At 43.2% G+C, this 20,973-nt stretch overlaps 1 protein-coding gene across 1 annotated transcript in view; it reads left to right on the top strand.

Annotated features, from left to right (window-relative positions):
- LOC115462109 (odontogenic ameloblast-associated protein-like) overlaps positions 1-18,375 on the top strand; it is a 49,129-nt gene extending 30,754 nt beyond the window's left edge. Inside the window, exons 9-11 of the mRNA XM_030192145.1 lie at positions 6,383-6,544; positions 12,020-12,089; positions 18,153-18,375. Coding sequence (XP_030048005.1) covers positions 6,383-6,544; positions 12,020-12,049 — 192 coding nt within the window. The 3' untranslated portion in view covers positions 12,050-12,089; positions 18,153-18,375. The remainder of the gene's footprint in view (positions 1-6,382; positions 6,545-12,019; positions 12,090-18,152) is intronic.
- The last annotated feature ends 2,598 nt before the right edge of the window (positions 18,376-20,973 follow it).

Here is a 20,973-nt window from a genome sequence, read left to right as displayed (position 1 = left end):
CCGGCTTAGCTGTCATTCAAGAAGGATAAATGTTTAAGACATAGCAATATCTGCTGCATTAACAGTTAATGTGTGATAACCATCCATACATTAATTGTATGTCACATTCTCCACCTATCCCATGCCCCTTACCTGTTATGTGGCTAATGTGTGGATTACTTCATGCTAACATTGTGGATTGTGCAGGTTATAAATATTTGTTAAATAAATAAATAACATGAATAATTATTGATCAATGGCTATAACTTTGGAATCCAGGGTCCTTCAGGGTTTGATTTGATTTGATTTGCTTATTTTTTATTTTTTGTCTATTAGATTGTAAGCTCTTTGAGCAGGGACTGTCTTTCTTCTATGTTTGTGCAGCGCTGCGTATGCCTTGTAGCGCTATAGAAATGCTAAATAGTAGTAGTAGTAGTAGTAGTAGGGTTGGTGTTGTCATGATCTATGGGTGTCCCCTTTCAATGAGTTAAACCCTATGTGCTGGAATATTTTACATACACCGATGGTGTGCAGCTGTATTTGGCAGCGGGTTCAGATCAACAAGCAGCTATCCGTACTATGAATGATTATGTAAAGGCTGTTGTGGATTGATTGATGTGTGCTAAGTTGAAAATTAACTCTAAGGCGGCCTGAAGGGAGGACGGCGAGGCAGCTCGGCGGTGTTTGCTTACCTAACTACTGTTTGCCTGGAGAATGCCGAAGAGGAAGGGAAAGCGGGTGCCTGGTCCTGGGGCACTCGCGGGACCCGCTTTGGGAACGCTGGACCGCTTCGTTGTGGTGGGCGGCAGCCAGCTGAGTTCGGGTGTCTCGTTGTTGGGAGGGGCGGAGAGAGGCGAAGCGTCCCTGCTGCCTGAGACGGAGCTCAGCCAGGAGGTGCGGGAACCGCCTCCCATGCCTGCGTCGGTTCGGGCTGTAAGCGGACAGGGTTTCCTGGCTCCCGAAGAAGGGGCGGTTGGCTCTGTGATGGGACCCGCTGCAGCTGGGAGCACGCAAGATTCCCCGGAAGGGGGGAGTTTCAGCTTGCAGGGAGAAACTGCTTTGGTGGGATCGCTTCTGGAGGAGGGAGCTGGTATTGCCTTGGGATCCGAGAGGAGTGCTGCAGTCTTGCGTAAGTCCTCACTGTTACCTAAGCCTCCTAACTTTACGTTGGAAACGATTTGGGATGCTTTATTAACACTGGAAACTTCATTATCTACTAAAATGTTGTTACTGTCGCAGGCCTCTCAGCTTCCAACTGAGACTGTTACTCAGTTGGGTCTGCAAGTGAAGAAGGTGGGAGAAAGAACTGAGGCCCATGACCGGGCCATTCAATCGGTTCAAGAGGTGCAAGCCACCATGATAACGGAAAATAAATGGTTGCATAGGAAGATTGAGGCGCTTGAAAACCGGCAGAGGGTAAATACTCTGCGGTTGATTAATTTTCCTAAGGTACAGCTGACTGCACCGTTACAGACTTTTACAAAATACCTTATTGAAGTGTTAAAAGTGCCTGAACCGGCATGCCCGCCTATCTCGCAGATTTATTATCTGCAGCCCTTTAAGCGAGCGGTCCAGGGTGAGCGGGCTGCTGGTGAGGATATCACTGGGCAGTTTGACACGTTGGACTTTATTCGGGAGTTGGAGGGTGAAGAGGAGCGGCAGGAGCGAGCTACTCTTATAGTGACATTTGTTTCTCAGTTTGATAGAGATAGGATTTTGAAGTTATTCTTTAAGTTTCGGAAAGAAAAGTTTCTGAATGTACAAGTACGGATGTATCCTGATGTGACCAAGGTAACGCAGAGGAGGCGACAAGCTTTTCTTAAGTTGCGCCCTACTGTGTTTCAGTTGGGGGGCCTCTTTTGGCTCAATTATCCCTGTAAATGTGTGGTGAAGATGAACGCTGTTAAGTATGTGTTTTTTGAACCTATGCAGTTGAAAGCATTCCTGGAGTCCCGGGGGGATAGGGGAGCGCCTTCTCTGGAGGCAGGGGCGGAGAATGCATCCCCACCTCGGTTATAATTGCTGCCACTACTCCCTTCAGAGTCATTTTTTGTGTTGGATTATATGGTTTTAATTTGCCCAAGATGGTGATTGGTTCCTTGGCTTTATTTGTGGACTAATGGGGGAGGCGGGTGAGTGTGTGTGGGTTGTGATTTCCTGTGAAAAGATGTTCTTACAGTTCTCCTAGATTGTACAAGAGGTGTTCTTGTTCTTGTATATGTGAAATGTATAAATAAAGAATTAAAAAAAAAAAGAAAATGAACTCTAAGAAAATGTAGATTTTGTGGATGAGTCAAAGGGAAAGGTTTCTACTCTGGTATCTGCAGATTATTGGGGAGATCCTGGTTCTAAAAGAGGTGGTCTAAAATTTGAGGATGCATCTAGAGGTCCCTTTGCCCTTCAATGCATTTGAACTGATTCTTCTTCAGTGCAGGAATTGCAGTATATATTGGCTACTTATGCATTTACCAGTGAATATATTTGTTAACCAGTGTGACCTCTGACGAAGCTTATCCAAAACTTGACCAGGTTGGGTCTAGTTTCCATTAAAGTTATATTTGAGTGAACCTTTGCTGTCTCGTCCTTCCTTGGATCACTGCTGCTGTTTGTACTAGCTGCTTGGATACTGCAGCGGGTTGTCTCCTGCTTTGTTTCTCTTAGTGTTGTGCAAATAATGACAGAAATGAACTTCACTCCAAAGCTAGAGCAGGTGGCGTGTGATCTCAGTCTCTCAAATTTACTGCTAACGCTTGCCATAGTACTTGCATTGTGCCAAAAGAGAGCTTCTTTCTGGAGTGCATAACATGGACAAGCACTTTATCCAGTTGTGCTTAGAAGCTCTTTTTGATCAAGCCTATGGCACCCAAAACGATGAGAAATATTTCTGTATCTTTTTGTCACATTTTCTTGGTCTCTAACTGCATTTCTTGGTACTTCTGGATCTACTCTCTCTCTCTCTCCATGTGATTCACTGAGTAATCGCTTGGGACCGACACCTCTATAATAAATGCCATTCTGGTGCTTTTCTCCTTTACCACTATATCTGGTTTTCTTGCATCCAGCTTTTTATTAGTTGGGATGGAATGTCCCAAGTGATCATTACCTCTTCATTTTCCACAGTTCTCATAGGGTCACTGATGTTCTAATGCTTAAAGAGTTTCCAGTGAATGAGATGTGTTCATCCTTTGTGATGGATAAATTGATTATTGCAATGTGCTTTATTTGGGGCTACCTTTTGTATAGTTTGTATGGCCTGCAAGTTTTGCAAAACACTGCAGCTAGACTTCTGAGTGGGAAGAAGGCTAGTGATCATGTGACCCTGATTTTGAAAGGGTTTCATTGGCTACCAGTTAAGTAGCAGAATCAGTTCAAAGTTCTGACTTTGGTTTATAAAGTTCTGTATATAAACAGGCCTTCATATTTGGCACATTTATTTTCTCACTTTTGACTGGGACAGGTTATGAGATCATCCCAGCAGGATATGCTAGCTGTTCCACAGTTCTCTGCAATCCAATCGGAAGTCATATGATGTTTGGCTTTTGGTTGTACAGATCTTGCCTTATCAAGTGGTACTTCCTTGGGGATTAAGTTAGAACAAAATTATTTGATCTTTTTATCTCTGCAGGCATTTATCTAAATTTCGAGAGGGGATTTCTGTCTAGTAGTTTCTTTCTGTATGGTGGGTTTTTGTATGATTTTGTAATGTGTTTATATGGAGGCTGATGTGATAAATAGGGTGTTATAGGAGGGTAAGTTTTGATGTTAGGAAGGATTCATGAACATTTATAAACTGTACACCATTGACTCTCCCTGGAGTATTAGTTAATCAAATGTTGTTAAATAAACAAACTGTTAAGGTGTCATGTTAATTGCCCCTAACACTTAAGGGGGATATTTATTTACTAAGCCATACTAAGGAGCTAGCGTGGGTGTTAGTGTGCAGTAGTCATTAGCATGGATCAATGCTAATGGCTACCTTATGTTAAAACCAGCCAGCATGTTAAAAATCCCACATTGGCTGATACTAATAGCTAGCATACAGGATGGTATCAGGTGCCATCTGACATAACTTGCAAGAATTAATGCCACTTCTTGAGGCCCTTATATAGTGGCTTAAGACATAGTAGTAATACTGCAGGGCTGCCGCTAGAGGCAGCAGGTGCCATTTTGATTCTGATGCCAGCAGGGGCAGGATCAACTGGGGATCACTCCTGCCCCAGACCTCGTAAGCTACCAAGAATTGAATGAAGTAGACCTCAAGGATCCTAGGGGTAAGGTCTTTTGAGGGATTCCAGGGGGGGGGGGTCCTACATAGAGATCAGAGTCTTCATGGGGCTTTTTGACAGGAGTGGGAAAATGCTTTGTTGAGCTCTGGCCCTTTAAAGCTTGATGCGCTAGAGCAAATATTTGTTGCATTGGTATCCCACATTTTCCCACTTATTTGCAGGCTCAATGTGGCTTACATAGTACCGGAGAGGCGTTCGCAGACTCCGGTGTGAACAAATACAAAATGATGTTGTGGTAAGATAGGTTCTCGTGGAAGAGTCTCATTAGGGTGTCATAAAGCGGAAGAGTTGTGTTGTGACTATTACGTACTTTGGTTCTGATGTGTTGCAGAGTTTGAGCATTTAAGTTGGATCGGTAGGGTATGCCTTTTGGAACAAGTTAGTTTTTAGTGATTTCCGGAAGTTTAAATGGCCGTATGTTATCATCACGGTTTTCGGTAATGCGCTCCGCAGTTGTGTGCTTATAAAGGAGAAACTGGATGCATAAGTTGATTTGTATTTAAGTCCTTTGCAACTTGGGTAGTGGAGATTTAGATATGTTTGTGATGATTCGTATGTGTTTCTGGTTGGTAGGTCTGTGAGTTCTGTCATGTATCTCGGGGCTTCGCCGAAGATTATTTAATGAACTAGGGTGCAGATTTTGAAAGTGATACATTCTTTGATTGGGAGCCAGTGTAGTTTTTCACGGAGGAGTTTTGCGCTTTCAAATTACGTTTTTCCAAATATAAACCTGGCTGCCGTGTTTTGAGCGGTCTGAAGTGTCTTTAGATTTGTTCTTTGCATCCCGCATAAATTCCATTACAGTAGTCAGCGTGACTTAGTACCATTGATTGTATCAGGTTGCAAAATGTTTCCCTTGGGAAGAATGGTTTCAGTTGTTTGAGTTTCCACATTGAGTGGAACATTTTCTTTGTTGTGGATTTCGCTTGGCTTTCTAGTGTTGGGTTACGGTCCAATATGACACCGAGGATTTTCAGGCTGTCTGAGATAGGGAGGGTATGATCTGGGGTGTTGATGCTTGTGGGGTTGTATGCATTGTGTTGGGATGAGAGGATGAGACAATGTGTTTTTTCTTTATTGAGTTTTAGTTGAAATGCGTTAGCCCATGAGTCCATGATGTTCAGGCTGAGCTTGATTTTGTTGGCGATTTGTCAGATCATGTTTGTATGGAATGTATATTGTGACATTGTCTGCTTAGATAAAAGGGTTAAGGCCTTGGTTGTATAATGCCTTGGCTAGTGGGGTCATCATTAGGTTGAAGAGGATCGGTGATAGTGGTGATCCTTGGGGTACTCCACAGTCTGCTTTCCACGGTGATGATATGTTGGAGTTTGATTTCACTTGATATGTTCTTGTGGTTAGGAAACCCTTGATCCAGCTAAGTATATTTCCACTTATTCCGAAGTATTCTAGTAGTCTTAGTAATATATTATGGTTTACCATGTTGAATGCACTGGACATGTCGAATTGGAGGAGAAGGATACTTTTGCCTGTTGCTATTTCCTGTTGAATTTGGCTAGGAGCATAATTAGTACTGTTTCTGTGCTGTGGAGGGGGCAAAATCCTGATTGTGATTCATGTAGTATTGAGAATTTGTTTATATAGTCAGTAAGTTTGGTTACCAGGCTTTCCATCAGTTTGACTACCAGTGGGATAGATGCTACTGGACAGTAATTAGTGATTTTGTTAGTTTTTTTCTTGATGTCTTTTGGTATTGGGGTGAGTAGGATGTTGCCGTTTTCCTTAGGGAAGAGGCCTTGCTGTAATTTAGGTGGGATGTGAGGTCTGTTGTGAAGTGGTCAGGTGCGGATTTTATTAGGTAGCAGGGACAGGTATCTAGTTGACAATGGGTGTTGGTGAACCTACTAATCGCCTGGGTGACTGTTGGGACACTGTTTCCTCCTGAGGGATTAAGCCATTACTGGAATTAGGGTCAGGAGATGTTAATGAGTGAAAGATGGAGTAGAGTTCTTTAGATGGGTTAGGGGCAATCTTTAAGGTGGGTGGAGAAGTATTGAGCCTTTGCTTTTCTGAGATTGAAGTTTTAGTCTCTAAGATTGAGTTCAAAGGCCATTAAGTCAGTCTTAACGTTGTGCAATGTTTCCTTGTCCTTACAGCCAGCTGTAAACGTGGTACCTCATTTTCCAAATGAAATATTGAATTTTGGAAATGCAAACCCTGGGGCTCTAATTCTCTTACCCTCTCAAGCGCCCACCACTCCTGGTGCCTTGACTTCCTCTACAGATCCTGCTGTGGACCCTTCACATGTAGAAAACAAGGTAATTTAGTTCTTCGTACAAATCTATATTTTGGAACAGGAATTGACAACGTTTATACAGTGGCAATATTGTTATATGAAAATTTATAGATATTAAAAAATATCACAAAATAACTATGGAAATACATACTTTTGCATAACTTGCATAAATAATTGTTTATGAATGTCAGATCACAAGAACTGTGAATACCATTGAATTAAACTGATTATAATGAACTTATCTAAATCTTTGTGAAACATGGTGAAATTTTGTGGGCACAGTAAATGAACTTCCTAGTGAAGTGATGCCAGTCTTCATGGCTAAGCTGACTGACAACATTGTTGCATTTACTTTACTTGGAAAACTGTTTCCAAAGCCCTGGGTAGATTAGACTTGGATTATCACGGGCATTAGAGTAAGGTATCTTGGTGTGTATATAGTGAATCCCTCAGGTGAATGTCTTCCTTCCAAATGCTATAGGGATAGAGGTGGAGACCAGTCCTTTCCTTCTGTGTATGGCCCTTAAGACTTATTTCAAGGCCTTCCATCTGTGTAGGACCAAACATGGGCAACATGATCTCACTTTCTCCTCAGTTTCACCTCCACTTACCCAAAAGATTTAAACTCTAGTTCACTTTCAGGCATATTTTCGAAAGTGATCGCCGGCGATCTTCTGACATAAATCGGGAGATGGTCGGCAATCTCTCAAAAGCGGCGAAATCCGTATAATCAAAAGCGACTTTTTTGACACCATCGCTGCTTTCCTGTCGCCACACCGGCGAAAGTTCAAGGGGGCGTGTCGGCGGCGTAGCGAAGGCAGGACATGGGCGGGCATGGGCGTGGCTACCAGATGGCTGCCTTTTGCAGATAATGGAAAAAATAAAGCGGCGCTAAGCAGTATTTCGTCAGGTTTACTTGGTTCTTTGATTTTCACGACCAAGCCTCAAAAAGGTGCCCCAACTGACCACCGGAGGGAATGGCGGATGACCTCCCCGTAGTCTCCCAGTGGTCACCAACCCCCTCCCACACTAAAAAAATAAAAATAAAAACCTTTTTTTACCAGCCTGTATGCCAGCCTCAAATGTCATACCCAGCTCCCTGACAGCAGTATGCAAGTCCCTGGAGCAGTTTTTAATGGGTGCAGTGCACTTCAGGCAGGCAGACCCAGGTCCATCCCCCCCTACCTTTTACACTTGTGGTGCTAAGTGTTGAGCCCTCCAAACCCACCCCAAAACCCACTGTACCCACATGTAGGTGCCCCCCTTTACCCATAAGGGCTGTGGTAATGGTGTAGAGTTGTGGGGAGTGGGTTTTGGGGGGCTCAGCACACAAGGTAAGGGAGCTATGCACCTGGGAGCTTTTTCTGAAGTCCACTGCAGTGTCCCCTAGGGTGCCCGGTTGGTGTCCTGGCATGTGAGAAGGACCAGTGCACTACGAATGCTGGCTGCTCCCATGACCAAATGCCTTGGATTTCGCCGGGTTTGAGATGGCAGGATTTTTTTCCATTATTGCTGAAAAACAAAACCGGCCATCTCAAACCCAGCGAACTCTGGCATTTGGCTGGGCTAAACCGTATTATCGAAAAAAAAGATGGCCGGCCATCTTTTTTGAAAATACGGTTCCGGCCAGCTGTTGCGCCGCCGCCAAAATAGATCGCCAGCGATCTATTTCGCAGACGACGTTCGATTATTCCCCTCTTTGACTCCATATAGAGAAGCATATTGTTTCCTGGGTGATTTAAAAGTAGAATAAATATTCTGTCAACTCCACAAACACAGTAGTCAAAAGACAAAAAAAAAGAGTAGATACTTGGAAACTTCTTCTATCTTCTTTTTTCTTGAGTGGGAGTGGGGCTCCTACTCCATATGCCAGTCCAAAATTGGCAAGCTCCTCTGTCAAAATTCTCTCTTCTTTATTTCACAACAGGAAACTCCTCCTGGAACCTACAAAACCAGTTCATCACAATTCTAAGTTTGCAGGTTTATTAAAGGCTTATATCCCGCCCATCATAGTAGTATCTGGGCGGCTTTTAGGAAGAAGGTAGAGAGAGCAGAGTGACAGACTGTGAGGGAAGGGGGGGGGGGGGAAATACAATGTTTCTCTCATGTTTCTTTGAACCACAAAGGAACGCCAAATAAAAAATATCCCAAACTTGAATATTAGGGGATGTGCATTCGTTTGAAATGGCATAGGAAATGTACACCATTCAAGAATAGCATGCACTTTGGAAGAATGGTATGTGTTGTTGAGAACTTGACTACCCAATACAAAATTCCTTTTAAAACAAATCCAAACAAATAAGAAAAATGAAAACAACAAGACAAAGAGAATGAAACAAACAAAAATTTCCAATGTACATCCCTACGAAATGTACTTTCTGGCATGCAAGGCACTTCCTAACCTGGGCCATCTTCCTCTGAGGCAGACTTAGGCTTGAATGAAAGAAACATGTTTCATGGCCCCTACTCTAGCTGACTCCAACCTTCACTAGCTAGAGGACTCCAGCAGCCCCAACTATTTTTTCTTAGGGTGAAAAGGAGGTAAAAGATCACTACCTCTCAACTTTTCCTTTGACTAGGGACTAGTGGCCATGACCCACCAACCTGGGTAGCTTGTCAGAAAGGAGGCAAAGACAATTTTTCTCTCATAAACTTCTCGCTTTATACTTTTAATGACATCAATAACTCCTCCCCTGGCATATATCCTAGTTAGGAAAGCCAGAAAATCAGTTCTACATAATTTCTAATTCTTTTAAACCTTTGTGAGGGCAAGTGATACCCCTGCATCACAGTAGCACATTTCAGGGCATCAGCACTTGAATTAAAACTGAGGCAAATACATAGGGGGCAATTCTATAAAGTGGTGCATCAAAGGGGCCATCAATTGGCAGGCACTATTCTATAAGGTAGTCCCTAAGTACCATAGTGCCTAACTGCAAGGGAGAGCTTATACATGGGCAGGGCATGAACATGTTTCTCAGGGACATGTATAGCTTATAGAAAACGACTGCATACATATTATGTCTTATGTGTTATAGGGCACTGTCACTTCTAAGTAGTGGGGGCCCAGCAGGGGGAGAGGGGGTTAGATGCACATTTTGCAGAGCTGACATATTACAGTTAATAAATTCAGGAAAAATAATACTTTTTTTTCTCACTTTGTGATCCGAGTATTGCTGTGGCCCCACTGTCTCTCTTCTGCTTTTCTCTAGTTTTTCTTAAGGGTCTCCAGTCCTTTTGACATTTCTTGTCTCTCTATATCCAGCAGTCATCTTTTTGGATGTTTGTATCCCCTTATCCATCTTGTCCAGCATCTACCCTCTGTGTCCCTGTCCCTATCCCTTTTCTCCCCCCATGTTCAGTATGTGTTCTCTGTGTTTCTATCTTACTCTGTCAGGCATCCTACTCTGTGCCCCTATCCCTCCCCTTGTGTCCAGTATTGCCCCTCTGTGTCCCTGTCCCTGTGTTCTTTCCACGGTCAGCATGTCTTCTGTGTGCCTGCTCCTCCCCATGTCCAGTGTCTGTCCCTCTCTTTCCCCTGGTTCAGTCTTTCTCTATCTCTTCACCCCCCCCCCCAGTCCAGCATCTCCCCCTTTGCTCCAGATTTCTCTCTCTCTTCCCTCTGTGCCCCTAGCCCTGGTAAAGCATCTTTCCTTTCTCTTCCCCCTCAGGTCTCTCTCTCTCTTTTCCCTCTGCTCTCCCCCCAAGTTCTGTATCTCTCCCCCTCTGCCTTCTCCACCAGTTCAACATCTCTCCCTTCCTTCAACCTCCCCTCTCCCCCCCCCCCCCCCTCCGTGCCGAGGTTCAACATCACTCCAGCTCCGCCCCCCCCCAACACACCACCAGTCCTCCATAGACTGCAGCAGGTCATGGCAGAGAAAGCACTGAAAGCTGCTTCTCTGGCTGGCAGAGCCTTTCCGTTGCCATGTCCTACCATCAGGCAATTGTATCAGAGAGGCGGAATGTGTCAAAGGTAAAGCTCTGCTGGCCGAAGCGTCAGTCTTTAGCATTATTTGTGCCACAACCTGCTGCAGCATTTGTAGGACTCTTGTGGGATGGGGAAGAAGCTGGAGTGATGCTGAACCTCGACATGGGGGGGAAGGGAGGTGTTTAGGAAGGAATAGGGTTACCATATTTTGCCCCCCCCCCAAAAGGAGGGTGTATACCCCGCCCCCTTTTGATGCCCACCCCACCCCCTTTCACGCCCTCGCTCCGCCCCTGTCACATTTTCCCCTCCCCCCTGTCACACACCCCGTCACTCCCCCTCCCCGTCACCCCCCTCCCCTTACTACTTCCCTGGTGGTCTAGTGACCCCTTCGGGGCAGGAAAGATCCCCCTCTTTCCTGCCCGGAGCGCTGCCCTGCATGCATCCTTCCTGTTCGTGATCTCGGCGCCGATTCAAAATGGCCACCGAGAGTTGAAGTCTCACGAGGTCACTTCAACTCTCAGCGGCCATTTTGAATCGGTGCCGCGATCACGAACAGGAAGGATGCATGCAGGGCAGCGCTCCGGGCAAGAAAGAGGGGGCTCTTTCCTGCCCCGGTCGGAAGAGGTCACTAGACCATCAGGGCAGTAGTAAGTAAGGGGAGGGGAGGCTAGCAATCTACCCGTTTGTCTGGATTTCTGGACAAATGGGCAGGCTGGCGGGCGGGACGGCCCGCCCGCCAGCCTGCCCGTTTGTCCAGAAATCCAGACAAACGGGCAGATTGGCAAAACCCGCCCGGTTGCCCGGACATGTCCTCAAAAAGAGGACATGTCCGGGTAAATCCGGACATATGGTAACCCTAGGAAGGGAGAGATGCTGAAATGGCCAAGGGAGACTTGGAGGAGAGCAGAGGGAAAAGAGAGCGAAAGAAGGAGTTGGAGATGCAGCTGCAATGGCACCTATGCCATAAGGACTGTAGGAGGAAGAGCAGAACCCTTAATACCAGCACTGCAAGCACATTCAATATTGGCAGGTTAGCATTGTTTAGCGGCTCAGCATTGAGAAGTGATCCTTTGGTCACTGACTAAGCTCACAATGCCAGCCATGCTCCTGCTACTCCTCCTGTAGTTTTCATGCTGGTGGTGGTGCTGCAGCTGGTGCACCCAATTTATTTTCAGCTGCCAGGCCCTAGGGATCCCTGCCAGCTACAGTATAATTCAAGAATGGTGCAATCCAGCTAGGGAGTGAGTTCTAAGCCAAAAGAGGAGGGGTTCAGGATCCCAAGCCCCCCCCCCCCCCCTCACTTCGTCAGCACCATATTACTTAAAGGTATATTCTGTGCTAATCTTCACCTTCAAATTTATCTTTACAACCTACCTTTATCGGTAGTTCAAAATGGGGAACAATAAAATCACATTAAAATGAGAAAGTTCAGCCTCCCCTAGCTTTATAATATATATGGATTAAGGCAACTGAAAGTAAAATAGATAAAACACTTAGGTTTAATGATTTTGTGTGTGTGTTTTTTTTTTTTTCTAAATTTCATTTACTTATTGGGATTGTCTTCATCAGGTCAACACCAATCTCACTAATGAACCATAAAAGAGATTAAGCAGAAGAATGGAAATCAACCAATCTCCCAGTAAGTATTGTTGGAAAAACCCTACCCAGTACTCCTTATCAAGCCATTAGAAATGCTATGAGCTCTGTAGCCATAATGAGAACAGTTCTATAAAGGGAACCTGTACACCTACCCCCGGATGCTATATATGGCAACTAAAGTTGCACACGCAAATCAGTGTACATTGCTGATATGCACATGCAACTTGTTTAACAAGCTAATCAGCGTTGGAATTGGCCACTTACAAGCAATTATCGGCACTAATTAGAATTTAAGCATGCAACTGTCTATGCGTATGTTGTAAAATGGTGCACCTAAATCCTAATGCACAGATCACAAAAGGAGGTGTGGCCATGGGAGGGTCATGTGCAGGTAATAGGCATTCCTGAAAATTACATGCACTGTTACAGAATATGCCCGATCCGCACTTAAATGAGACATAGGCATTTGCACCAGATTATAGTTGACGTAAATGGCTATGCCTAAATTTTAGTCACAGGGATGGCCACTATGCATATTCTATAAACCATGCCCAACGTTAGACAAGGCTTATAGAATACTACTAAGGGCAGATTTTTTCAGCACCATAGATAGAATCTGTCCCTTAGAAGGTGCCTAATTTGAACCTATTCTGTAAAGAAAAGAAGCCTCTATTTTCCTTTATAGAATCCTAGTACAATTGGGTATATACACGTGTATGTGGATAGATATGATCACTGATGTAAATGCTTGCACCTAGAATTGGGAGATACGCACATAACTCTCACTATTTTAGAAGTTACGGGTGTAAGTGTGAGTCCTGCCCATGCTCTGCCTAGACTCTGATCTTGTGAATACCCACTTATCAAATACATGCTTTCAAAAATGTACACATACTTATAAAACAGTGCTTAGTCATTTTTGTTTTTTTTTGTTTGAGCATTTATGTGCATATGTTTATTTATTAACTTTTTAAAAAATTTATTTTATTGAGCTTGTTATACCGCAAGGTGCGTCTATACAGTTTACAAGTAAGACTAAAAAGAAAAATAGAAATGGTGGTGGAGGAGGTAGAATCAGAGAAAGGGGAGTGTGACGAAACAGTGGGATTCTATGTCTATAAACTGTATTGATTTGCTGATATATGTGTTTCTCCTGGTTGGCCAGCAGATGGCGATTGTTTTCTTTAAAGCTGTACCAAAAGTGATTGTTTTTTTCTTCCCCCCCCCCCCCCCCTGCCTAACTGAGGTAATTAGTCAGTCTCATTTTGGAAGTAGAGGGGGAAAGACCTCTCTGCTGAGACCCTGTATATTCTGTAACTGGTGACAGGCTATATTTCCTGTACTTCACAGGCATTATTCAGGTAGTGATAAAATGTTTAGATAGTTTATAATTAATCTTTTTTCAGTTACCTGTTATTGAGGGGCATTTTCAAAAGAAACGTCTAAGTTGGAATTTGGACATCTTTGTAAAACGTCCAAATTCGGAGGCGGGGAAAAGATCATTTTCGAAAAAAGATGGACGTCCATCTTTGTTTTCAAAAATACCATGGACGTCCTTGGATGTGGATGTCTTTGTTTTTCTGCCATTTTCAAACACAAAGACGTCTAAATGCAAGATGACCAAAACAGAGGAGGAGTGGTTTAATGGTTAGTGCAGTGGGCTTTGATCATGGCAACATGGGTTCAATTCCCACTGCTGCTCCTTGAGACTTTGGGCAAGCCAAATACAGAGAGGACATTTTTAGATATGATATCTAAGTCTGAATTTGGACGTTTTTTTGTAAAACGTCCAAAATCAGAACAGGAAAGGTCATTTTCTACAAAAAAAAGTCTATCTTTTCCTTTTGAAAGTGCTGTTTGGAAAAATGGTTTGTGATTTGGGGGAATAAGGGGAGGTGATCCATGAGTCCCTCCAGTGGTCATCTGGTCATTTGGGGCACCTCTTGTTTGGAGTAGAGGAGTAGCCTAGTGGTTAGTGCAGCAGACTTTGATCCTAGGGAAGTGGGTTCAATCTCCACTGTAGCTATTCATTATAAAAACAGGTCTAGCTCTAAACGTCTAAGTTTTAGTCCTGGACATCTTTGTTTTGTTCCATTATTGCTGGAAGACGTCCATGTCTTAGGAACACCCAAGTCCCACCTTGAACACACCCCTGGCATGCCCCCTTTTGATTTGGACGTCCTTCTGACGGACTGCAGTTGGAGACGTCCAAAATCAGGTTTCGATTATACCAATTTGGACCTTCCTGGGAGATGGATGTCCATGTTCCGATTTATGTCGAAAAATGGACATCCATCTCTTTTGAAAATGAGCCCGATTGTGTGCTGTTTTTTTTTTTCCATCTGTTTTATAGTTCACTGTTCAATAATGTATGAGAATAAATGTAATTGTTTGTTCACTCTGCTTGTCTGGACTGACTAAGAATCAATGGGGCGAATTAAATTGGATTGTGGATTGTGGTTTGGGTCTGTGAGTGCTTTCTGGGAACTGTGGGACCCCTGGGAGTGTGGCATCCAGTAACCTAGAAATCACTGGGAACTAATTTGAAAGCAGGAGACTCTCCCAGAGGCGGTTGTGACCCAGTCGCTGGGAGGAGGATGTTAGCGTAGAGCAAAAGCATCAGGTGCAGTCAGACCTGAGCAGTGCTGAGGACACACCCTACAGGTGGCCACAGGGTTAGCCTCAGTTGGGTAACTAGGCGTTTCATAACAGGGAGGCAGAAGGAAAGAGAAAGAAGAGGTTTATGGTACCAAAAGCTTTTGAGAAAAGATGTGCCTTTGAAGAGCTTCTTTAATAGGTTCATGGAGGGTTGAGATTTGATATGTTGAGTGAAGTGTGTTCCAAAGTTTAGGTCCTATATAACTAAATGCAGTTTCTTGAGAAATAAGTGTAGGGCTGAGAGTGAAGGGAGGGTGAGTAAATTGCTGGAGGCTGACCGGAGGGAACAGGAGAGGATGTAAGGAATGAGCAGGTTGCTAATGTAGGATGGGGCAGAGGGAGAGCAGCACTTGTAGACCATGCATATATCTGCCTATATTTGGATTAGTTATGTGCATATTTGCCTGGTAAATATTAGCACCTTGTTTATAAATTTAGGCGTGGGGTTATTCTATAAAGAGCTGTCTAGTTTTAGGCAGCAAGAACACATTTGAAAACCAATATTCTAGTCAGTTATGTACATATGGGGACATAGGATTGCTTAAATGAGCAGTTGCCGTATATGCTGTATTCTAATATTTGATGATCCATGCTTTGCAGGAGGCAATCACATAGTCAGAGTTTGGGCAGATTGTGGGTTAGGCACACATTTCTAAGGGTAATTTTAAAAATATAATCTATGCACATTCTTTCACAGTCAGTCAACTTAGTGAAGACATACAAAATATCAGTAAATATGGCTCTTCAAATCAGTGTTTGATAATAACTGCAGAGGCAGTCAATTATAGTGGAAACATCCACATATATAATTTTGAGTGAAAAAAGTGGACATTCAGTATAAAACTTTGATGGGAAAGCACCAACCAGTACTAAGTAGTACATACCAACGATTGCAGGACCCCAAAAGGTCTCACCCGCTACAGTGTACATACTGTCATAATAAACTTACATCCTTGTGTTCCACAAATATGGTGAAAAAGAAAGACTTCACACTGTAGTGTTTCAAACCCACAAGTAATGTGATTTAACATGCCCAAATCAAAATGCTAACAGTAAGGGCCCTGTTTACTAAGCAGCGCTTAGCAGTGCTAGCGTTTTTAGCGTGTCTTTAGCATTTAATGCGGGCTAAAAACGCTAGCGCGTCTTAGTAAACAGGGCCCTAAATGTCCAGATAAAACTGAATGAATAGTTCAAATAATACTGAAACAATAACCCAAACAGACTTATTGTAATCAATCCATCAATGTGGGACATTCACAGGCAGTACAAAAATGGACCCAACAAGCCTTGTTTCACTTCTTCAGGAGTCCAATAGTTATTATAATCCGCTTACACAGCCCCTTGCCAGAACAATCCAAAATCCTGAAGCAAAGAATGCCTTCTTGAACCTTCGAAGCACAGTAGCATTTATAGTGCACCAGGTTTAAGCCTGTAAATTACCTAAAATATAGGTATTCAGAAGCGGAGCCAGGTTGTGCCAGGTTGGTGCGGGGGAAGCGAGAGTGGACTTCCGCTGGTGCACATTTTCAGTGCAACATGACAAGAAAAAATAGGCACCGGCAGAGCTCCATTTGGGGGAGCGGTTGCTCCCCTGGCGCCCCACTTAACTACGCCACTGCTGGTATTCTATAAAGAAGCTGTTAAAATTCTTGGTGTTACCTTTGACTATTGACTGTCCTTGAAGCCTCAGATTGACTCTGCTGTCCGTTCTGCCTTTTTTGCTCTCCATCGCATTTGTCCTGTGGCTCCCTACTTGATCCTTCTGTTATACGCACCCTCCTTCTTTCCCTTATCTCCCACATAGACTATTGCAACTCACTGTATGCTGGTCTCCCTCTTCAGTCTTTTAAATGTCTTTAACTTGTTCAGTCTACCACCATAAAAATTCTCCATGCCGCATGTTTTTTTAACCATATCACCCCCCCCCCCCCCCCCATTTCTTTGTTCTGAGCATTGGCTTCCCGTTTCAAGCTTGTTTGTCTTGCTTTCAAGTCTCGCCTCTCTTCAGCCCAACCCTATCTTTCTTCCCTTTTTACTCCCGATGTTCCTTCATGCTCCCTCTGTTCCTCCTCTGGTAACCTTTTTACCATCCCCTCTCTCCCCTCCTTCCATCTTTCAATATCCCGAGAGGCCAGTTTCAGCTGTCTGGTTCCCTCTCTCTGGAACTCTTTGCCATCTTACATCTGCTTAGAAACCTGTTACCCCAAGTTCAAATCATTACTCAAGACTTATCTGTTCACTGAGTCTTCTGGCTCATCCTCTTAGCTCTGGCCCCCTTCCCTTTTGTTTTCACCCCAAACTGTTTTTCATATTGTAAAACATATAGTCACCTCTGTGGATAAATTGCAGTATATGAAGCACTGGAAATAAATAGTTGGTGTAAACCTGTCACGACCCTGGCTGTGATCCCCGCCCCAACCTACCAGAGACATGCCCCATGGTTAGTGCTGGGGCTTCAGGCTGCTCTTTCCATGCAACAGACTGTTGGCACCATGGCCTTCGGTGTGTCGGGACTTCCTATTGCTGGGTGGACCATTACTGTGCTGCTTTCCCGATGCCAGCCGACGCTGGGCTCCTCTAGGAGTACACGCACGCCTTGGGGCAACATTTAAAGGGCCATGGTGGGAAGATCTCCAGAAACAACTGTTGATGACATCATTGCTAGGGCCCATATAAGGATTCCAGGGACTCTACTATGATGCCTTTGCCTAGTGTGAGTTGCAGCCTTCTTCCAGTCTGAGTCTTCAACCTTGTTCCAGTCTGAGTCTTCAGCCAACTTGTTCCAGTCTTGTTCCAGTTGGCATCCTCTGCCTTGTTTCAGCCAGCTCACCTAGCCCTGGGCCTCTAGGGTACAGTTCCTGTTGTCTAAAATTGTGTGCATAAATTTTAATTAATGCCAATTAATAGCACCCAATTATCGGCACTAATTGGCTTGTTCAGTTAAATTGCATGCGCAAATTGGGGGTGCATCCAAGTTTCCATGTTCAATCTTTAGCATCATATATAGAATTCAGGGGTTTATGTTTGAAAATAAAACAGTGAATGCATGCTATAGCTCATAGCAAGACAGGCCCAAAATACTTCTGTTCATTATTTCACAATTTATCGATATATATGACCTTCTGCACTGCCCCTTTTATTTAAAGGTTTTCTCAGGTAGATATTCACCTCATTTTCTTTATGATATTTGCTTTTGGTAATCAACCTGTTGATCAATCCCAAAAATTTGATCACATATTGGTGGCATGAATGGTTAATATGCTGATAATGTTTGATAGTGTATAGGTCTAAAAATATGCTAAATTTTGGGAGTAAACATCCATTAAATGTTTTGTCAATAAGAAACAGAAATTTGAAAGTTAATTTTCTAATATATTGGAGTTATTAGTAAGAATGAATAAGGTGGATGAATGTTTAGCTAATGATGTCTTTCTTTATCTTTTAGGGAGAAGATTCCTAAATACTCATTCTTTAATATCAAATTAAAGCCACTACTCAAGCTTTTTAATGTTAGTAGCATAGGTCAGTAAATTTTCCACTGACACTTCTAAGCATTTGTATTCATCAACTTAGAACTTGTTGTTAGAAAAGTAATATGCTTTATAGCTAAAGGTTAGAAGAATTGTCAAGGCCCAATGGTACTGTAATTTGTATATCTTTATGTATCTAGCATGACAAAGTAATAATTGTTAAAAGAAATTGCTGAACTTATTGTACAAAAGGCCAAACTGAGTCAGCTGTGACAAATGTGATTAATAAATGATTATTAAAGCAAAATGTAGCCTTCTTTCCCAGCAGTTGTGAAAAACACTCTGTAAAAGCTATTTAACTGGCTAGAACGGCTCCTGGCCAGTTATATAGGGTTTAAGCGCCTAATTGCAGATATGCAACAGGAGATAACTGCTAATCTGCTGAATATCCCAATTAGTGGCTAGCTATATTACGTGACTTATCTGGTAAGACATGAATATTCAGCTCCAAACTAGCTATGCTGAGCAGTGAAAATAGGCCACTTAAATAGCAGACCTATCTTTGACCTCTAAAAAGTTAACCTGTTAACACTGAATAGCCCCAAGAGTAACAATTTCCTTGCCTGTGCCCCACCTGCTGTAAGGTGGTTTAACTTCAACACCAGTGAGGGATCATTCCTAGGAACACCTACTGCTATAACGTTCACTCCTTCTCTGTGTGTCCCCCTTGCACATTTATTTTACTTTATTAAGATTTTGCTTACACCTTTTTCAGTAGTAGCTCAAGGTTAGTTACATTTATTTATTTATTGTATTTGTATCCCACATTTTCCCACCTCTTTCAGGTACACTGGGTATTTCCCTGTCCCTAGAGGATTGTACCTGAGGCAAAGGATGGTTAAGTGACTTGCCCATTTTCACAAGGAGCAGCAGTAGGATTTGAACCAGCCACCTCTGGATGTCAAGACTGGCACTCTAACCACTAGGCCACTCCTCCACCAGAGTCATATAAGGCAGGCAAGATGTGCACATATTTACAGAACTTCAGTTAGGTGAACTATAGGCATACACATATATGTGAATATATAAATGTGTATTAGCTAGTATTCTAAACATTTGTATGTGTAACATGCATGTAAATGTTAGCATTTATTTTATAAAATTGCCTTCATAATGTATCCCTAAAAGAACAAATTAATCAAGCGAATATGAAAAAATGCCACAAACAGAAACATTCATTTTAAATAAGCAAAAACCAACATTTTTTTGGCCACACATATCACTAGTGGTTAAAATGTTAAGTTACCCAGTCCTCAGAGAACAGTTACTTCCTTGTTATGATTCCTCAAAACTGCAAGCCATATCCATTTTGCAATCCAAACTCAAATGATTTTATTTTCAAAAGTTAAAAATGTAAGAATATATTAATTGCCATACTTGGTCAGACCAAAGGTCCATCTAGCCCAGTATCCTATTTCCAACAGTGGCCAATCCAAGACACAAGTACCAGGCAGGATCAGAAAAAGTAGCAAGATTCCATGCTACTGACCCCCAGGCGTAAGCAATATCTTTCCCTAGGTCTACCTTTAAAATGGTTTATAGATTTTGAGGGGCATAATCGAACAGAAACGCCTATCTCCATGGGCGTTTATCTCCGAGAACGGGTCCGTGAAGGGGCGGACCGAATCGTATTTTTGAAAAAACATGGACGTTTATCTTTTTTTGAGCTGGGCGTTTTTGTTTTTCAGCGATAATGGAAACCGAAAACGCCCAGCTCAAAAACGAATAACTCCAAGACATTTATTCGTGGGAGGGGCCAGGATTCGTACTGCACCAGTCCACCTCACATGCCAGGACACCAACCGGGCACCCTAGGGGGCACTTTTACAAAAAAAAAAAAAAAAAAAGGTAAAACAGCTCCCAGGTGCATAGCACCCTTCCCTTGGGTGTTGAGCCCCCAAAATCCCCCTCAAAACCCACTGCCCACAAGTCTACACCATTACTATAGCCCTAAGGGGTGAAGGGGGGCACCTACACGTGGGTACAGTGGGTTTGGGGGGCGGTTTGGAGGGCTCCCATTTACCAGCAGAAGTGTAACAGGTGTGGGGGGGGGGGGGATGAGCCTGGGTCCACCTGCCTGAAGTCCACTGCTCCAGTGACCTGCATACTGCTGCCAGGGAGGTGGGTATGACATTTGAGGGTGAAAATACCTACTATGGCTTCCCTTACTCCATTCAATTGGAGCACCTTTCTGTAACCTAGATGTGCCAAATACCAGGTCTAAATATGGATGTCCCTTCCCCTTCTGCAATTGGTGTTGGATGTCCGTCTTTTGACCCCTCACTAATCCCACCCAGACCATGCCCCCTTATCATATGGACATACTGCAATTTTAGATGTCCATATTCTGGCTGTATAAAATCGATATTTAGACATCCATGCAATATGGATATCTAAATGCCAGGTTTTAGACATCTAAAACACAAATAGAACTTCTAAAATAAGCATCTAATACTACTACACTGTCTGAGATAGGAGCCCAATAATAATGTACTACTACTAACATTTCTAAAGCGCTACTAGGGTTACGCAGCGCTGTACAATTTAAACATAGAAGGACAGTCCCTGCTCAAAGAGCTTACAATCTAAAAGACAAGAGAACAATCTAAAGACAAGTGTACAATCTAGAGGACAAGTGAACAGTTAATCTAATAGGGTGGATAGATTGGGGCATTCTATATTTCTCAAGCGGTTAGGCGCCGAAGGCAGCATTGAAGAGGTGAGTTTTAAGCAGAG

Source organism: Microcaecilia unicolor, chromosome 2 (genome assembly GCF_901765095.1).
Source record: "Microcaecilia unicolor chromosome 2, aMicUni1.1, whole genome shotgun sequence".
Classification (NCBI taxonomy): Eukaryota; Metazoa; Chordata; class Amphibia; order Gymnophiona; family Siphonopidae; genus Microcaecilia; species Microcaecilia unicolor.
Note: the sequence above shows the minus strand (reverse complement) of the source record. Positions and strands in the feature narration are given on the sequence as shown.